Source organism: Taudactylus pleione, unplaced genomic scaffold, assembly GCF_031769625.1.
Source record: "Taudactylus pleione unplaced genomic scaffold, aTauple2 ptg000253l, whole genome shotgun sequence".
NCBI lineage: Eukaryota > Metazoa > Chordata > Amphibia > Anura > Myobatrachidae > Taudactylus > Taudactylus pleione.
In genome coordinates, this window is record NW_028284655.1 from 2,777,033 (window position 1) to 2,789,282 (window position 12,250).

Below are 12,250 nucleotides of genomic sequence, written 5' to 3' on the forward strand. Positions count from 1 at the left end.
ATATGCCTATGTTCTTGCCATGTGTTACATTTTTGCTATAGTTGTATATATATATTCAGTGCTGTTCCCAGTATGTCTATTTAGTATATAACGTAGTATTAACTCCATGTTTTGATACATTTTCTTGATTCAGCTTAGGTCTATAGCCGATGTAACTTTTAGTTTTTTTATCAACATTTTTTTTCACTGTTTAGTTAATGTCTGTTTACAGGTGCTTTTTCACTGCTTTTTTCTTTTTCTGTTTCTGGTTCTTTATAGTGTTTCCCAGTCCAACTGGCCCGTCTGGAGAGGTAACGCTGGTTGCTGGGCAACCACAGTGGCGATCAATGGCTGTGGGATTCCCCCACTTGTGGCTGACGCTCTGATCAGGTGGCTTCCGGCGTGCATTACATTCCAGAGGCCCTGACAGACGCCGCGTCTCAGGTTGCTGGGCAACCCCCGCACAGGGTGACATCAGGTGAATTCCCCACTTCCGGCAGACGCTCCAGTCTCGTGGCTCTGGGCTGCGTGTGAGACCTTTTCAGCATTTCTTATTTCTATATATATAAGGTAGGACTTTAGTGTTTGTTTGTTGTTCTTTTTCGTGTCCTGATGAAAAGGCCTAAGGGCCTTGAAACGTCGACATACATGTTGATTATGTAGATATTCAGTTGATCAATACAAATTGCATTTTTGTCTATTGGAGTGCCGCCTCTTTCCTAGATTGCCTGAGTGCATTCTCATCTTTCTGGATCCTATGTGTATTTATTCAAGGAAGGCACCCGCTTTTTCTGATTGATTGTCCTGAGTGCCAGACTGTTCCATTTTGTATATATATATATATATATATATATATATATATATAAAAGGATGTTCGGATCGGCACTCAATTAAACACAATAGCGTGCCCGGTGCCTTCTGGAGTAATAATGGATACATACAGCGTACAAACAAACAGTGGCACTCAGGGACTGGTAATGAAAGTAAAAAAGTGTATTGCAGTCAATACATGGACCATGTATTGACTGCAATACACTTTTCTACTTTCATTACCAGTCCCTGAGTGCCGCTGTTTGTTTGTACGCTGTATATATATATATATATATATATATATATATATATATATTTAATATATATGTATATATACAGTGCATTTGGAAAGCATTCACAACGCTTCACTTTTTCCACATTGTGTTATGTTACAGCCTTATTCCAAAATGGAATAAATTCATTTTTGTCCTCTAAATTCTACACACAATACCCCATAATGACAGTGTGTAAGAAGTTTATTTGAGATTTTTGCAAATTTAATAAAAAAAAACAAACTAAGAAATCACATGTACATAAGTTTTCTGGGCCTTTGCCATGAAGCTCAAAATTGAGCTCCGGTGCATCCTGTTTTCACTGATCATCCTTGAGATGTTCTTACAGCTTAATTGGAGTCCACCTGTGGTAAATTCAGTTGATTGGACATGATTTTGAAAGGCATACACCTGTCTATATAAGGTCCCACACTTGACAGTGCATGTCAGAGCACAAACCAAGCATGAAGTCCAAGGATTTGTCTGTAGACCTCCGAGACAGGATTGTCTCGAGCCACAAATCTGGGGAAGGGTACAGAAAATATCTGCTGCTTTGAAGGTCCCAATGGGCACAGTGGCCTCCATCATCTGTAAATTGAAGAAGTTCAGAACCACCAGGACTCTTCCTAGAGTTGGCCGGCCGTCTAAACTGAGCGATCAGGGGAGAAGGGCCCTAGTCAGGGAGGTGACCAAGAACCCCATGGTCACTCTGTCAGAGCTACAGCATTCCTCTGTGGAGAGAGGAGAACCTTCCAGAGGGACAACCATCTCTGCAGCAATCCACCAATCAGGCCTGTATATTAGAGTGAAGGAAAGATGGTGCGCTGTAATTGAAATATTGTCCAGTATGGGAACCAGCTGCTGACATCTGAGGGATCTTGCACAAACACTAGTTCCAATACAAAATAACCCAAGACTTTATAATTATAAAAATGTATTAAACATATATTGGTTAAACATGTATCAGAGAACTGCAGTTCAAACTAAAAACATACATACATTAAGCATTAATACACAATATAAATGTGCCTCCAATCAATATGGCCTGTTGCAAAAAATAACTAACACAATGTTGCTATTATTGAACTACACATTGTGTCTATGCGACGGTTCAATAGAATATTTGAGACCAGTGTAAAATACAATCCCCTCTATATACCTTATATGGAATAGATCACATATATATACGGAAAAGAGGCTTTAGATGTGAAATGATAGTATGCAGGCCTTGAGGCTTTACAGTGGACTGCGCTCATACTTTCTGCATACCTGCATACCTCCTAATAACAGGACATTACTTCTGTGGCTATCAGTGGCATCCCAGAATTTGGAGAACTGCCCATTACCATCAGGGGCAGAGCTGTCTTTTTATCAGTGGAGAAGCGACAGACCACCTGGAGTCGCAGCATACAGGTATCCATTTTTTCCCCTTATAACCAATCAAACTGCTTTCAACCACTACACATGGTAGATTGGACATTCCTGTATTCACCTTTATTACCTGGCTGCGAGACGCTGGAGCGACACTAATCCAAGGATACTGTCACATTTTATTTCCCTGACCTGGTTGGGTGCCGCTGGAGCAGTGCCACGATAAGGAGACGCCAGAACGTGGATCTATTGTGAGCAACTTAACACATAAGCTGGAGCTCTGTGATCCAGAACGTGACGCCGGATTGTGTAATAGGTTGATTCCTGATTTTCTTATGATACAGAGTTAACGCATTGTGGTCATACAATATATGCATGAGCTTTTGCATTGGACAGATGGGTCATACCACAAATAATCTCGTATGGTGACTATACATCAGTATATCGTTTCACATCTAAAGCCTCTTTTCCTTATGTATATGTGATCTATTCCATATAAGGTATATAGAGGGGACTGAATTTTACACTAGTCTCAAATATTCTATTAAAGCGTTGCATAGACACATTGGCCCTGATTCAGAGGCGCTCGCTATTTGCGAGCACTCACTCTGAATCAGGGCAAGCCGGTTTTTTTTTCACCAGCCTCCAGGCCACTTGCTAAGCTGTGGGTGACCACCCACAGCTTTAGCGGGCGGCCTGGGAATGGTCGCGATTATTGCGACCATCGGGCTTGCGACGAGACCCTTGTGGTAGGGCCTCGTCCACCGCAAGACCCAGTGAACTTCCTGCTCTGAGCAGGAAGTTCACTACTGACATCACTGGTGATGTCAGTAGGGCCGCCCACAAATGGCAGGCGTTCCTTCAGGAATGCCTCCATTTGTCCAGCCACCCCCCTCCCCCTGCACGACTACAAGACGGGGCGAGCTGTCAATCAGCTGCCCCATCTTGTAGTGAGTCCCGCAGCGAGTGAAAATTCACTCGCTACGGGGATCACGCACGTGTGTCCGCACTGCCCGGCCATCAACCCGCTTGTGAGCGCAAAGGTTGTGAATACTTATGTACGTGTGATTTCTTAGTCTTTTTTTTTAAATAAAATTTGAAAAAATCTCAAAAATTTTTTTACACGTTGTCATTATGGGGTATTTTTTGTAGAATTTTGAGGACAAAAATGAATTCATTCCATTTTGGAATAAGGCTGTAATATATAAGAAAATGTGGAAAAAATGAAGCGTTGTTAATACTTTCCGGATGCACTGTGTATATATACATATATATATATATATATATATATATATACAGTGGTCAAAGTAGGAATTTTGAAGTGGGGGTATGGAGACATGCTGTGTGCGCACGCCGTGTGTGTAATGAGGGGGCAGCGACCAATGCGACTGATGATTGCGATGGTGATCCGAGGCAGCATCTATGGACGCTACACTGGGATGGCAACTGCATGCAGGAGGAGTCTATTTCCTACAGACGCCTCCTGTTGCTTTTGCATTTTAGCTGGACGGGTCACATATAAATCAGGCCCTTTATGCACAGTTATGAAATCCACCAATACAATTGTACACATATATTCTCTGAGTTAACCCTTTAACTGAATTGTAATCAGAAACTGGGAAGACCGTTTTGGAGTAGAATTTAGTGATGGTGCTGACCTTGACAGTGGACATTAGAGAAATCTCTTGCTCAGACGGTGAGGAGCTCCACTCATTAGCTTTGCAAAAGTAGTTCCATGTGAGGAGGGCCCCCCATTGGTATCCGACCAGCACACCCTCCCATTTCTTCATGTGCATAGCCATCTGGAGGAGGGAGCCTTGTGTGTCATATCAGGGCTGGTTCTAGACCTAATAAAGCCCAGGGCGAAAATTCCTTTTTGTACTCCACTTAAAAGAACAATAAAAATCTATACTGTTTTGTGTGTACTAAATACAAATTCACCTTACCTATATGGTGGTTTCTCGGCAATGGGGAACCTCTGAAGAAATTGATCCTCTGTGGGCAGACGTCTCCTCAATCAGTAGTCACTATTCACGTTGAAGATCACATGGTCCAGAAGATGCCTGTTTGTGTAGGAACATAACCAATGTCATCATCATACAATAGAAGTTCAACCAGACTTGTGCCCCCTGTGTCTCCTCCAGCCTCCTGCCCCCTGTGGTCCCTCCAGCCCCGTCATTCCAGCCTCCAGCACTCTGTGTGGGAGGCAATCGGGAAGCCGACTGTCTATATACCGGCAGCCGGATTCCCGACTGTCTTATCCCGGTAATGGTGAAATGCCGGGCGTCTAGATGTAAACGTCCGCATTTCCCCGACGCCGGGAGACCAGCGCCCAGGGTGAGGGAGGGTTAGGGTTAGGCACCCCCGGGGGGGACTTAGGTTTAGGCAGCGGGGAAGGGGGTGGTTAGGGTTAGGCACTTAGAGGGGGGATTAGGGTTAGGCACTTGGGGGGGAAGTTCGGGTTAGGCACCCCTAAGGAGGGTTAGGGTTAGGGGGGTTAGGTTAGGTTAGTTGATACTTACCTATCCACGATCGGGATTTCCAGTGCTGTCGGGCTTCCGCTGCGTCGCACTCTGCTCCTGTCGGCCTGCCGCTGATGGGAATCGAACCGCCGGCCAGGCGGTATTTCATACCAATCCCCTCTGTGTCCACTCCAGCCCTGTCATTCCAGCTTCCAGCCCTCTGTGTACCCTCCAGCCACATCATTCCAGCCCCCTCTTTCCCCTCCAGCCGATCATTCCAGCCTTCAGCCCCGTCATTCCAGCCTTCAGCCCCGTGTCCCCTCCAGTCCCCTGTCATTCCAGCCTTCAGCCCCCTGTGTACCTTCCAGCCCCATCATTCCAGCCTCCTGTCTCCCCTCCAGCCCATCATTCCAGTCTCCAGCCCCCTGTCATTCCAGCCTTCAGCACCCTGTGTCCCCTCCAGACCTGTCATTCCAGCCTCCAGCCCCCTTTGTCCCCTCCAGCCCCTTGTCATTCCAGCCTTCAGGCCCCTGTGTCCCCTCCAGCCCCCTGTCATTCCAGCCACAAGCCCTTTGTGTCCCGTCCAGCCCCGTCATTCCAGCCTTCTGCCCCGTGTCCCCTCCAGCCACCTGTCATTCCACCCTGCAGCCCCCTGTGTCCCCTTCAGACCCCCAACATTCCATTCCTCCTGTGTCCCCTCCAGCTGCCTTCATTCCAGACTCCTGTCTCCCCTACAGCCCCCCATAATTTCAGCCTCCTGTGTCCCTCCCAGACCCCTTTCATTCCAGCCTCCTGTCTCCCCTCTAGCCCCACCGTCATTCCAGTCCCGAGTCCCCTCTAGCCCCTATCATTCCATCCCGCTGTCTCCCCTCCAGTCCCCTGTTATTCCAGCCTCCAGTCCTCTGTGTCCCTCCAGGAGCCCTTCATTCCAGCCTCTTGTCTCCCCTCCATCCCCCATCATATCAGCCTCCTGTCTCCCCTCTATCCCTCTGTCATTGCAGCCCTGTGTTCCCTCCAGCCCCCATCATTCCAGCCTCCTATCTCCCCTCCAGCTCTGTCATTCCAGCTTCCAGCCGTCTGTGTTCCCTCCAGCCCCCTTCATTCCAGCCTCCAGCCCCCTGAGTAACCTAAACAACCAACCCAGGGCTCTCCTCCCCAAATTTACAATTTTTGCAGTCGGACTACTGCTCCTGTAGCTTTCAATTTGGTGTTCTGCTGCTCCAGCAATGACAGCCAGTTTAATGTATGCTGCCTGCTCCTCAGGCTCTCCTTTTGCTTCCCGATCACTTGACACAGGCACATAAAGAGCGGATGTGCACCGTGACGTCATCACCGGGGAATCCCAAACCCACAGTGCAGCTTCAGCCCAGTCTGCCACAGAGGCATGTCAATCCAGGTGCACGCCCAGCCCACATGCCCAATCAGCAGCAGCAGCCCATATCCGATAGCTGCACGGTAGGACAGAGCAGCACCTGGTGGAGAGACCTGGTAAAAATGATTAAATGAGTTGATGCTAGTGGAACTGTGGTGCGCTGTACAGTTCTGTGGTGTGCTGTAACTCCGCCCCTGCTGCCGGACTCCATAGCACACCAGCGTACGTCTGACTCCCACTCTCCTCTCTCCTCGCTTAGCTCGCGGACTCCGTAGCACTCCAACATATGCCTGACTCCCCCTCTCCTCTCTTCCCACCTCCCACCCCCTGCTCAGCCCACCCGTGCTGCCGGACTCCGTAGCATATGAAGACACCCCACCCCGGCTCAGCCCGACTCTGCTGCTGGACTCCGCAGCGTCAATACAGAGCCAGCCGAGCTAGGAGTTGTATTACGGTCTGTCCTCCTGTGACTGTGAGCCTTTGAACAGTGTCAGGGTAACGTGCGGAGGCCATGCTCTGCTGTCCTGCTGAACTTGCAAAAAAAAATAATTTAGTGTTTGGAAGTGCTGGTATGCCATACCGTTGCATACCGGCACACTTCGAGCACTGTATAAATATATATATACAGTCAGGTGCATAAATATTGGGACATTGACAGAATTTTCATATTTTGGCATCTATTCACCACCACAGTGGCTTTGAAATGAAACAAACAAGACGTGCTTTAACTGCAGACTTTCAGATTTAATTTGAGGGTAATTACATCTAAATCAGGTGAACGGTGTAGGAATTACAACGGTTTCTATATGTGCCTCCCACTTTTTAAGGGGCCAAAAGTAATGGGACAAACTAAATAATCCTAGATCTAACTTTCACTTTTTAATACTTTGTTGCAAATCCTTTGCAGGCAATTACAGCCTTAAGTCTGGAACGCATAGACATCACCAGACGCTGGGTTTCATCCCTGGTGATGCTCTGCCAGGCCTCTACTGCAAATGTCTTCAGTTCCTGCTTGTTCTTGGGGCATTTTCCCTTCAGTTTTGTCTTCATCAAGTGAAGTGCCTGCTCATTCAGATTCAGGTCAGGGGATTGACTTGGCCATTGCATAACATTCCACTTTTTAGCCTTAAAAAACTCTTTGGTTGCTTTTGCAGTATGCTTCGGGTCATTGTCCATCTGCACTGTGAAGCGCCGTCCAATGAGTTCTGAAGCATTTGACTGAATATGAGCATATAATATTGCCCGAAACACTTCAGAATTAATTTTGCTGCTTTTGTCAGCAGTCACATCATCAATAAATACAAGGGAACCAGTTCCATTGGCAGCCATATATGCCCACGCCATGACACTAGCACCACCATGCTTCACTGATGAGGTGGTATGTTTTGGATCATGAGCAGTTCCTTTCCTTCTCCATACTCTTCTCTTCCCATCACTCTGGTACAAGTTGATCTTTGTCTCATCTGTCCATAGGATGTTGTTCCAGAACTGTAATGGCTTTTTTAGATGTTGTTTGGCAAACTCTAATCTGGTCGTCCTGTTTTTGAGGCTCACCAATGGTTTACATCTTGTGGTGAACCCTCTATATTCACTCTTGTGAAGTCCTCTCTTGATTGTTGACTTTGACACATATACACCTACCTCCTGGAGAGTGTTCTTGATTTGGCCAACTGTTGTGAAGGGGTTTTTCTTCACCAGGGAAATAATTCTTCTGTCATCCACCACAGTTGTTTTCCGTGGTCTTCCCGGTCTTTTGGTGTTTCTGAGCTCTCCAGTGCGTTCTTTCTTTTTAAGAATGTTCCAAACAGTTGATTTGGCCACACCTAATGTTTTTGCTATCTCTCTGATGGGTTTGTTTTGATTTTTCAGCCTAATGATGGCTTGCTTCACTGATAGTGACAGCTCTTTGGATCTCATATTGAGAGTCGACAGCAACTGATTCCAAATGCAAATGTCACACCTAGAATCAACTCCAGACCTTTTACCTGCTTAATTGATAATGAAATAATGAGGGAATAGCCCACACCTGTCCATGAAATAGCTTCTGAGTTGATAGTCCCATTACTTTTGGCCCCTTAAAAAGTGGGAGGCACACATAGAAACCATTGTAATTCCTACACCGTTCACCTGATTTGGATGTAATTACCCTCAAATTAAATCTGAAAGTCTGCAGTTAAAGCACATCTTGTTTGTTTAATTTCAAAGCCATTGTGGTGGTGAATAGATGCCAAAATATGAAAATTCTGTCAATGACCCAATATTTATGCACCTGACTGTATATATACACACACACACATTATATATATAAAACATAGCATCTTACCATCTTTTGTGCAAGATTTTTTGCCTTGGGAAGAAACCAGCCATCAGTAATTCTCCGCACCTCATCCAGTACACACTGCTGTGGAATATGTCAGGACTAATAATAAAGAATAGTAATACTATTATTTACTTAATTATCTCTTTAATTTTTATTATCAGAATGCATTACTGCCAACCATAGGAAGAGAAAGATACTGGATAGGACTGCGGCGGGATAAGGAGAATAATAATATGTGGGTTTGGGCAGATGGAACGCCTCTGACGTTCAGGTGAGTCTGACCAGATGAATGCAGATAATATAGGTTATATCAATGACTAGCGACCCGCCCCGGCATCACACGGGAGCAATTTTGAATTTACGGCGATAGTCTTTTTAACCGAGGTCTTATAAGATTTCCTTAGTTATTGTCCCTCCTGACGTCAACACGAAAAGATTTAGTTTTGACGTGACATCCAAAAGGGCCACGTAAAGTTGTCCATGAGAAAAACAGTCTCCACTTAGGTCAACCCCAGCCACATGTGCCTGTCCCTGTGCTTTATTTATTGTCATGCCAAAGCAGACTCTTACCGGGAATTGGACTCGTTTGAAACTAAGGAATCGTTTTTTTGCATAAATGAAATAGGAACTGTAAAGGTGCGTACACACACAAGATTTCTTGAACGATTTAACTGTAACGACGTCGTTCAGTGTAAAACGATGAACGATTATCGTTCATGCGCGTTCACGTTTGTCGATTGTAGTTTGTAGTTCAGTCAGACTGGCCAATGATTTTCAATAGTATGATGATTTTCAATAGTAGTTGCAACATTTTTCCTTCAACACACAGAAAATCGTTTATTAAGTAAAGTAAAACCAACTACTTTGTAAAATGGTTTTTGTTCACTTTTTCAAGGGAAAAACTGAACGAAAATCGTTCAACGAAAATCGTTCATTACTTACATCGTTATGTGTGTACGCACCTTTAGAAAGAGAATAACTAAAATTTGTATCAGTAAACAGGGCTTACATCAATTTTTCTGGAGGAAGCTTTAGGTGTATGAAGTTATGAACCATTCATGTATGACAAATGGGAGCCGAGCAGTGACAATTTTAGTGAAGCAAGTCCATGAGAAACGTCGGAGCTCTTCCTTGGCTTGCGCTGCCTACACCGTTAAAGCTATATCACAACGATGAACTTATACCATGTAGAGATTAATGTATTAACAAGTTTCTCCAGAAAAATTGATGTAAGCCTTGTTTACTGATACAAAATGTCAGTTTTTCCCTTTTTCTACCATTCCAATTTAATTTATGTGAAATAGGACAGAGACGGGCCACTAGTAAAATATAAAGGGACTGGTGCAGAATTAAATACAAGTCAAATTTGTGGATGTACAGTATCATGTGTGCATTTGCTCTATGCTTGGTCCAGAGTATGGGCATTGTTGAGTCCTACACTTGTGGCTGAAGACATGTAACTGGGTGATAATATGGTGTTCACACCAAGGTCATCAAGAGCTGACTGGGGCCCGGGAACTGGGGGATTGGCCAAATCTGGGAAGCATGGCCACAATTTACGGGAGAGTGAGAAGGTGACTCTCCCATACCAGAATCTGTGCCCTGCTGGTCGCTCTCAACCTCTTCCCAAGAATCATGTCATTTTAGTCCCGCTCCCTGCTTGACAGGGCCAGTGATAGCAGCTTTGTATAGCAGGGTGGGGCCACGATGATGCAATCACAGCACCACACCCCCTGCACTGCTTACTTTGCAGCATCATGCCTTCCCCAACACCTCCCACCTGGCTGTCCCCAGGAGATCAGCATGTATGTTATAAATACAGGTGATGAGCAAGAATATGGATAGGTGCGGTCCTACGATTCTGCATATGGGTGAATATAATAATTTAGTGCCATGCACACAATGCAGAACAGTTATGGGCGTCTTGTGTTCAGCTGTGCCCAGGATATGTCTCCCCCTCAAATTTCCCAATACCCACCTAGACTAAAGCACTTCTTCTGGATTATAAATGACCAGGACACCTATCTAATTGTCATATGGTTACCAAATTATCCTGCATGAGACAGGCCAGTGATCATACAGGATTCTGTCCTACACACAGTCTGCTTCACTCTTATTGGGGCCAACTAGTATAATAAAAGAGGCTTTTCTGCTTGATACGTGAAGCATGTTCTATTGGCACAATCTCACCAGCTGTATTCAGAACTATAATGCCAGGCTGGGCTTGCTACTCATCTGTAATCTGTGATGTTCTTCTTACAGTGCCTGGAATGAAGGAGAACCCAATAATGACAAAGATAATGAACATTGTGCAGAAATCCTTGGAGGTGTTCAAATGTGGAATGACCGCACGTGTGACCACAAGCTGGGCTACATATGTAAGGGAGTGTGGAGCTGCTAAGGGAGAATCTGTACAGTGCATGTATTACCCATTGAATATAACTATAAAATGTGCATATAAGGTCATACTCAATTTGTTGTATACATATGTACATAATAAAATATTTAGACACTGTGTTACCTGTCAAGTAAAGGAACTAATAATAGTCAAAGATTTGTTGAATGGTAATTCTCAGCAGTACAGTATAATACAATTACAGAGGTAGCAAGCTGCCTTAAAGGACATTTTGAATAGAACAATTGTTTCCCCATTCATACAGAATACATCTCTATTTGCAAATGACCATTTTACTGTATAAGTAACTGTTCTCGGTGGAACAAGATAAGGTTCTTGAATACAAAGAGTTAGGGTTCAAAGAGTTAGGGTTCTATTTATTAACATTATTTTTACTAAAATAAAGTGAAAAAGGGTGTTTTCACACCCATTTCACATTATTTTAGTATCACCTATAATTATTACAGGGCAATTGGAGTAGAATTCGGAAAATTCTACTCCAACCCCTAATGATCACTTATTTTTAGTAATCAGATCGCATTTCCCATAATTGTAATGGGAAATGTGATCTGGCCAAAGTTACTAAAAATAAATCGTGAAAAAACACTGGGGAAAGCCCTGTGATAATAACGCCACCTGGAGAGAGACAGAGAGAGAGACAGAGAGAAACACTCAGCACACGCACAGAGAGGCACACGCAGAGAGAGAGACACACACTTTAGGCGCAAAAGGAAATTATACAGACCCCAAGTACAGTATACATACGCTGCGCCTCCGGGCCCAGAGATAGACATCAGTAAGAGACCTTCAGTTCATACAGCATTCAGCATGGACTAAAAAACCAGTATCCGGGCACACATATTTAAAACAGGACAATGGGGAAGTTTCTTGCTGATGTTATTGGTTCCCAGAGGAGAAGCATATGTTACAGCACATTTAACAGGCTGGTTCAAATAGACTCTCCCTGCCTCTAACAGCAGGGGAATCTTTCTAGTAACGCCTCCTGTACATTCCAACAGTTAAACATTTTGTTGCTTGTAGGTTCTGCGATCCATATCTTGAGTTTGCATGATGCGATCTCTCCACCGATAATACCGGAATGCTGTAAAAAGCGTACGCATCAGAACAAGACCAAACACAACTTGCTTATCATGTATAATACCTTAGTTATCAAAAACCTTTATTTCTCAGCATTTAAACTACCTAAACCAACTTAAATCATACATTTTGATGCTTATTGAACCTTATGAGTGAATATGAAATGTGTGG

The 12,250-nt window shown here is 44.4% G+C and overlaps 1 protein-coding gene across 2 annotated transcripts in view; it reads left to right on the forward strand.

The window, feature by feature from the left end:
• LOC148515101 (perlucin-like protein) overlaps positions 1–11,109 on the forward strand; it is a 79,089-nt gene extending 67,980 nt beyond the window's left edge. For both annotated transcript variants that reach the window (XM_088480447.1, XM_088480448.1), the window contains 2 exons: positions 8,748–8,857; positions 10,849–11,109. In XM_088480447.1, coding sequence (XP_088336573.1) covers positions 8,748–8,857; positions 10,849–10,987 — 249 coding nt within the window. In that variant the 3' untranslated portion in view covers positions 10,988–11,109. The remainder of the gene's footprint in view (positions 1–8,747; positions 8,858–10,848) is intronic.
• Positions 11,110–12,250: the final 1,141 nt, after the last annotated feature.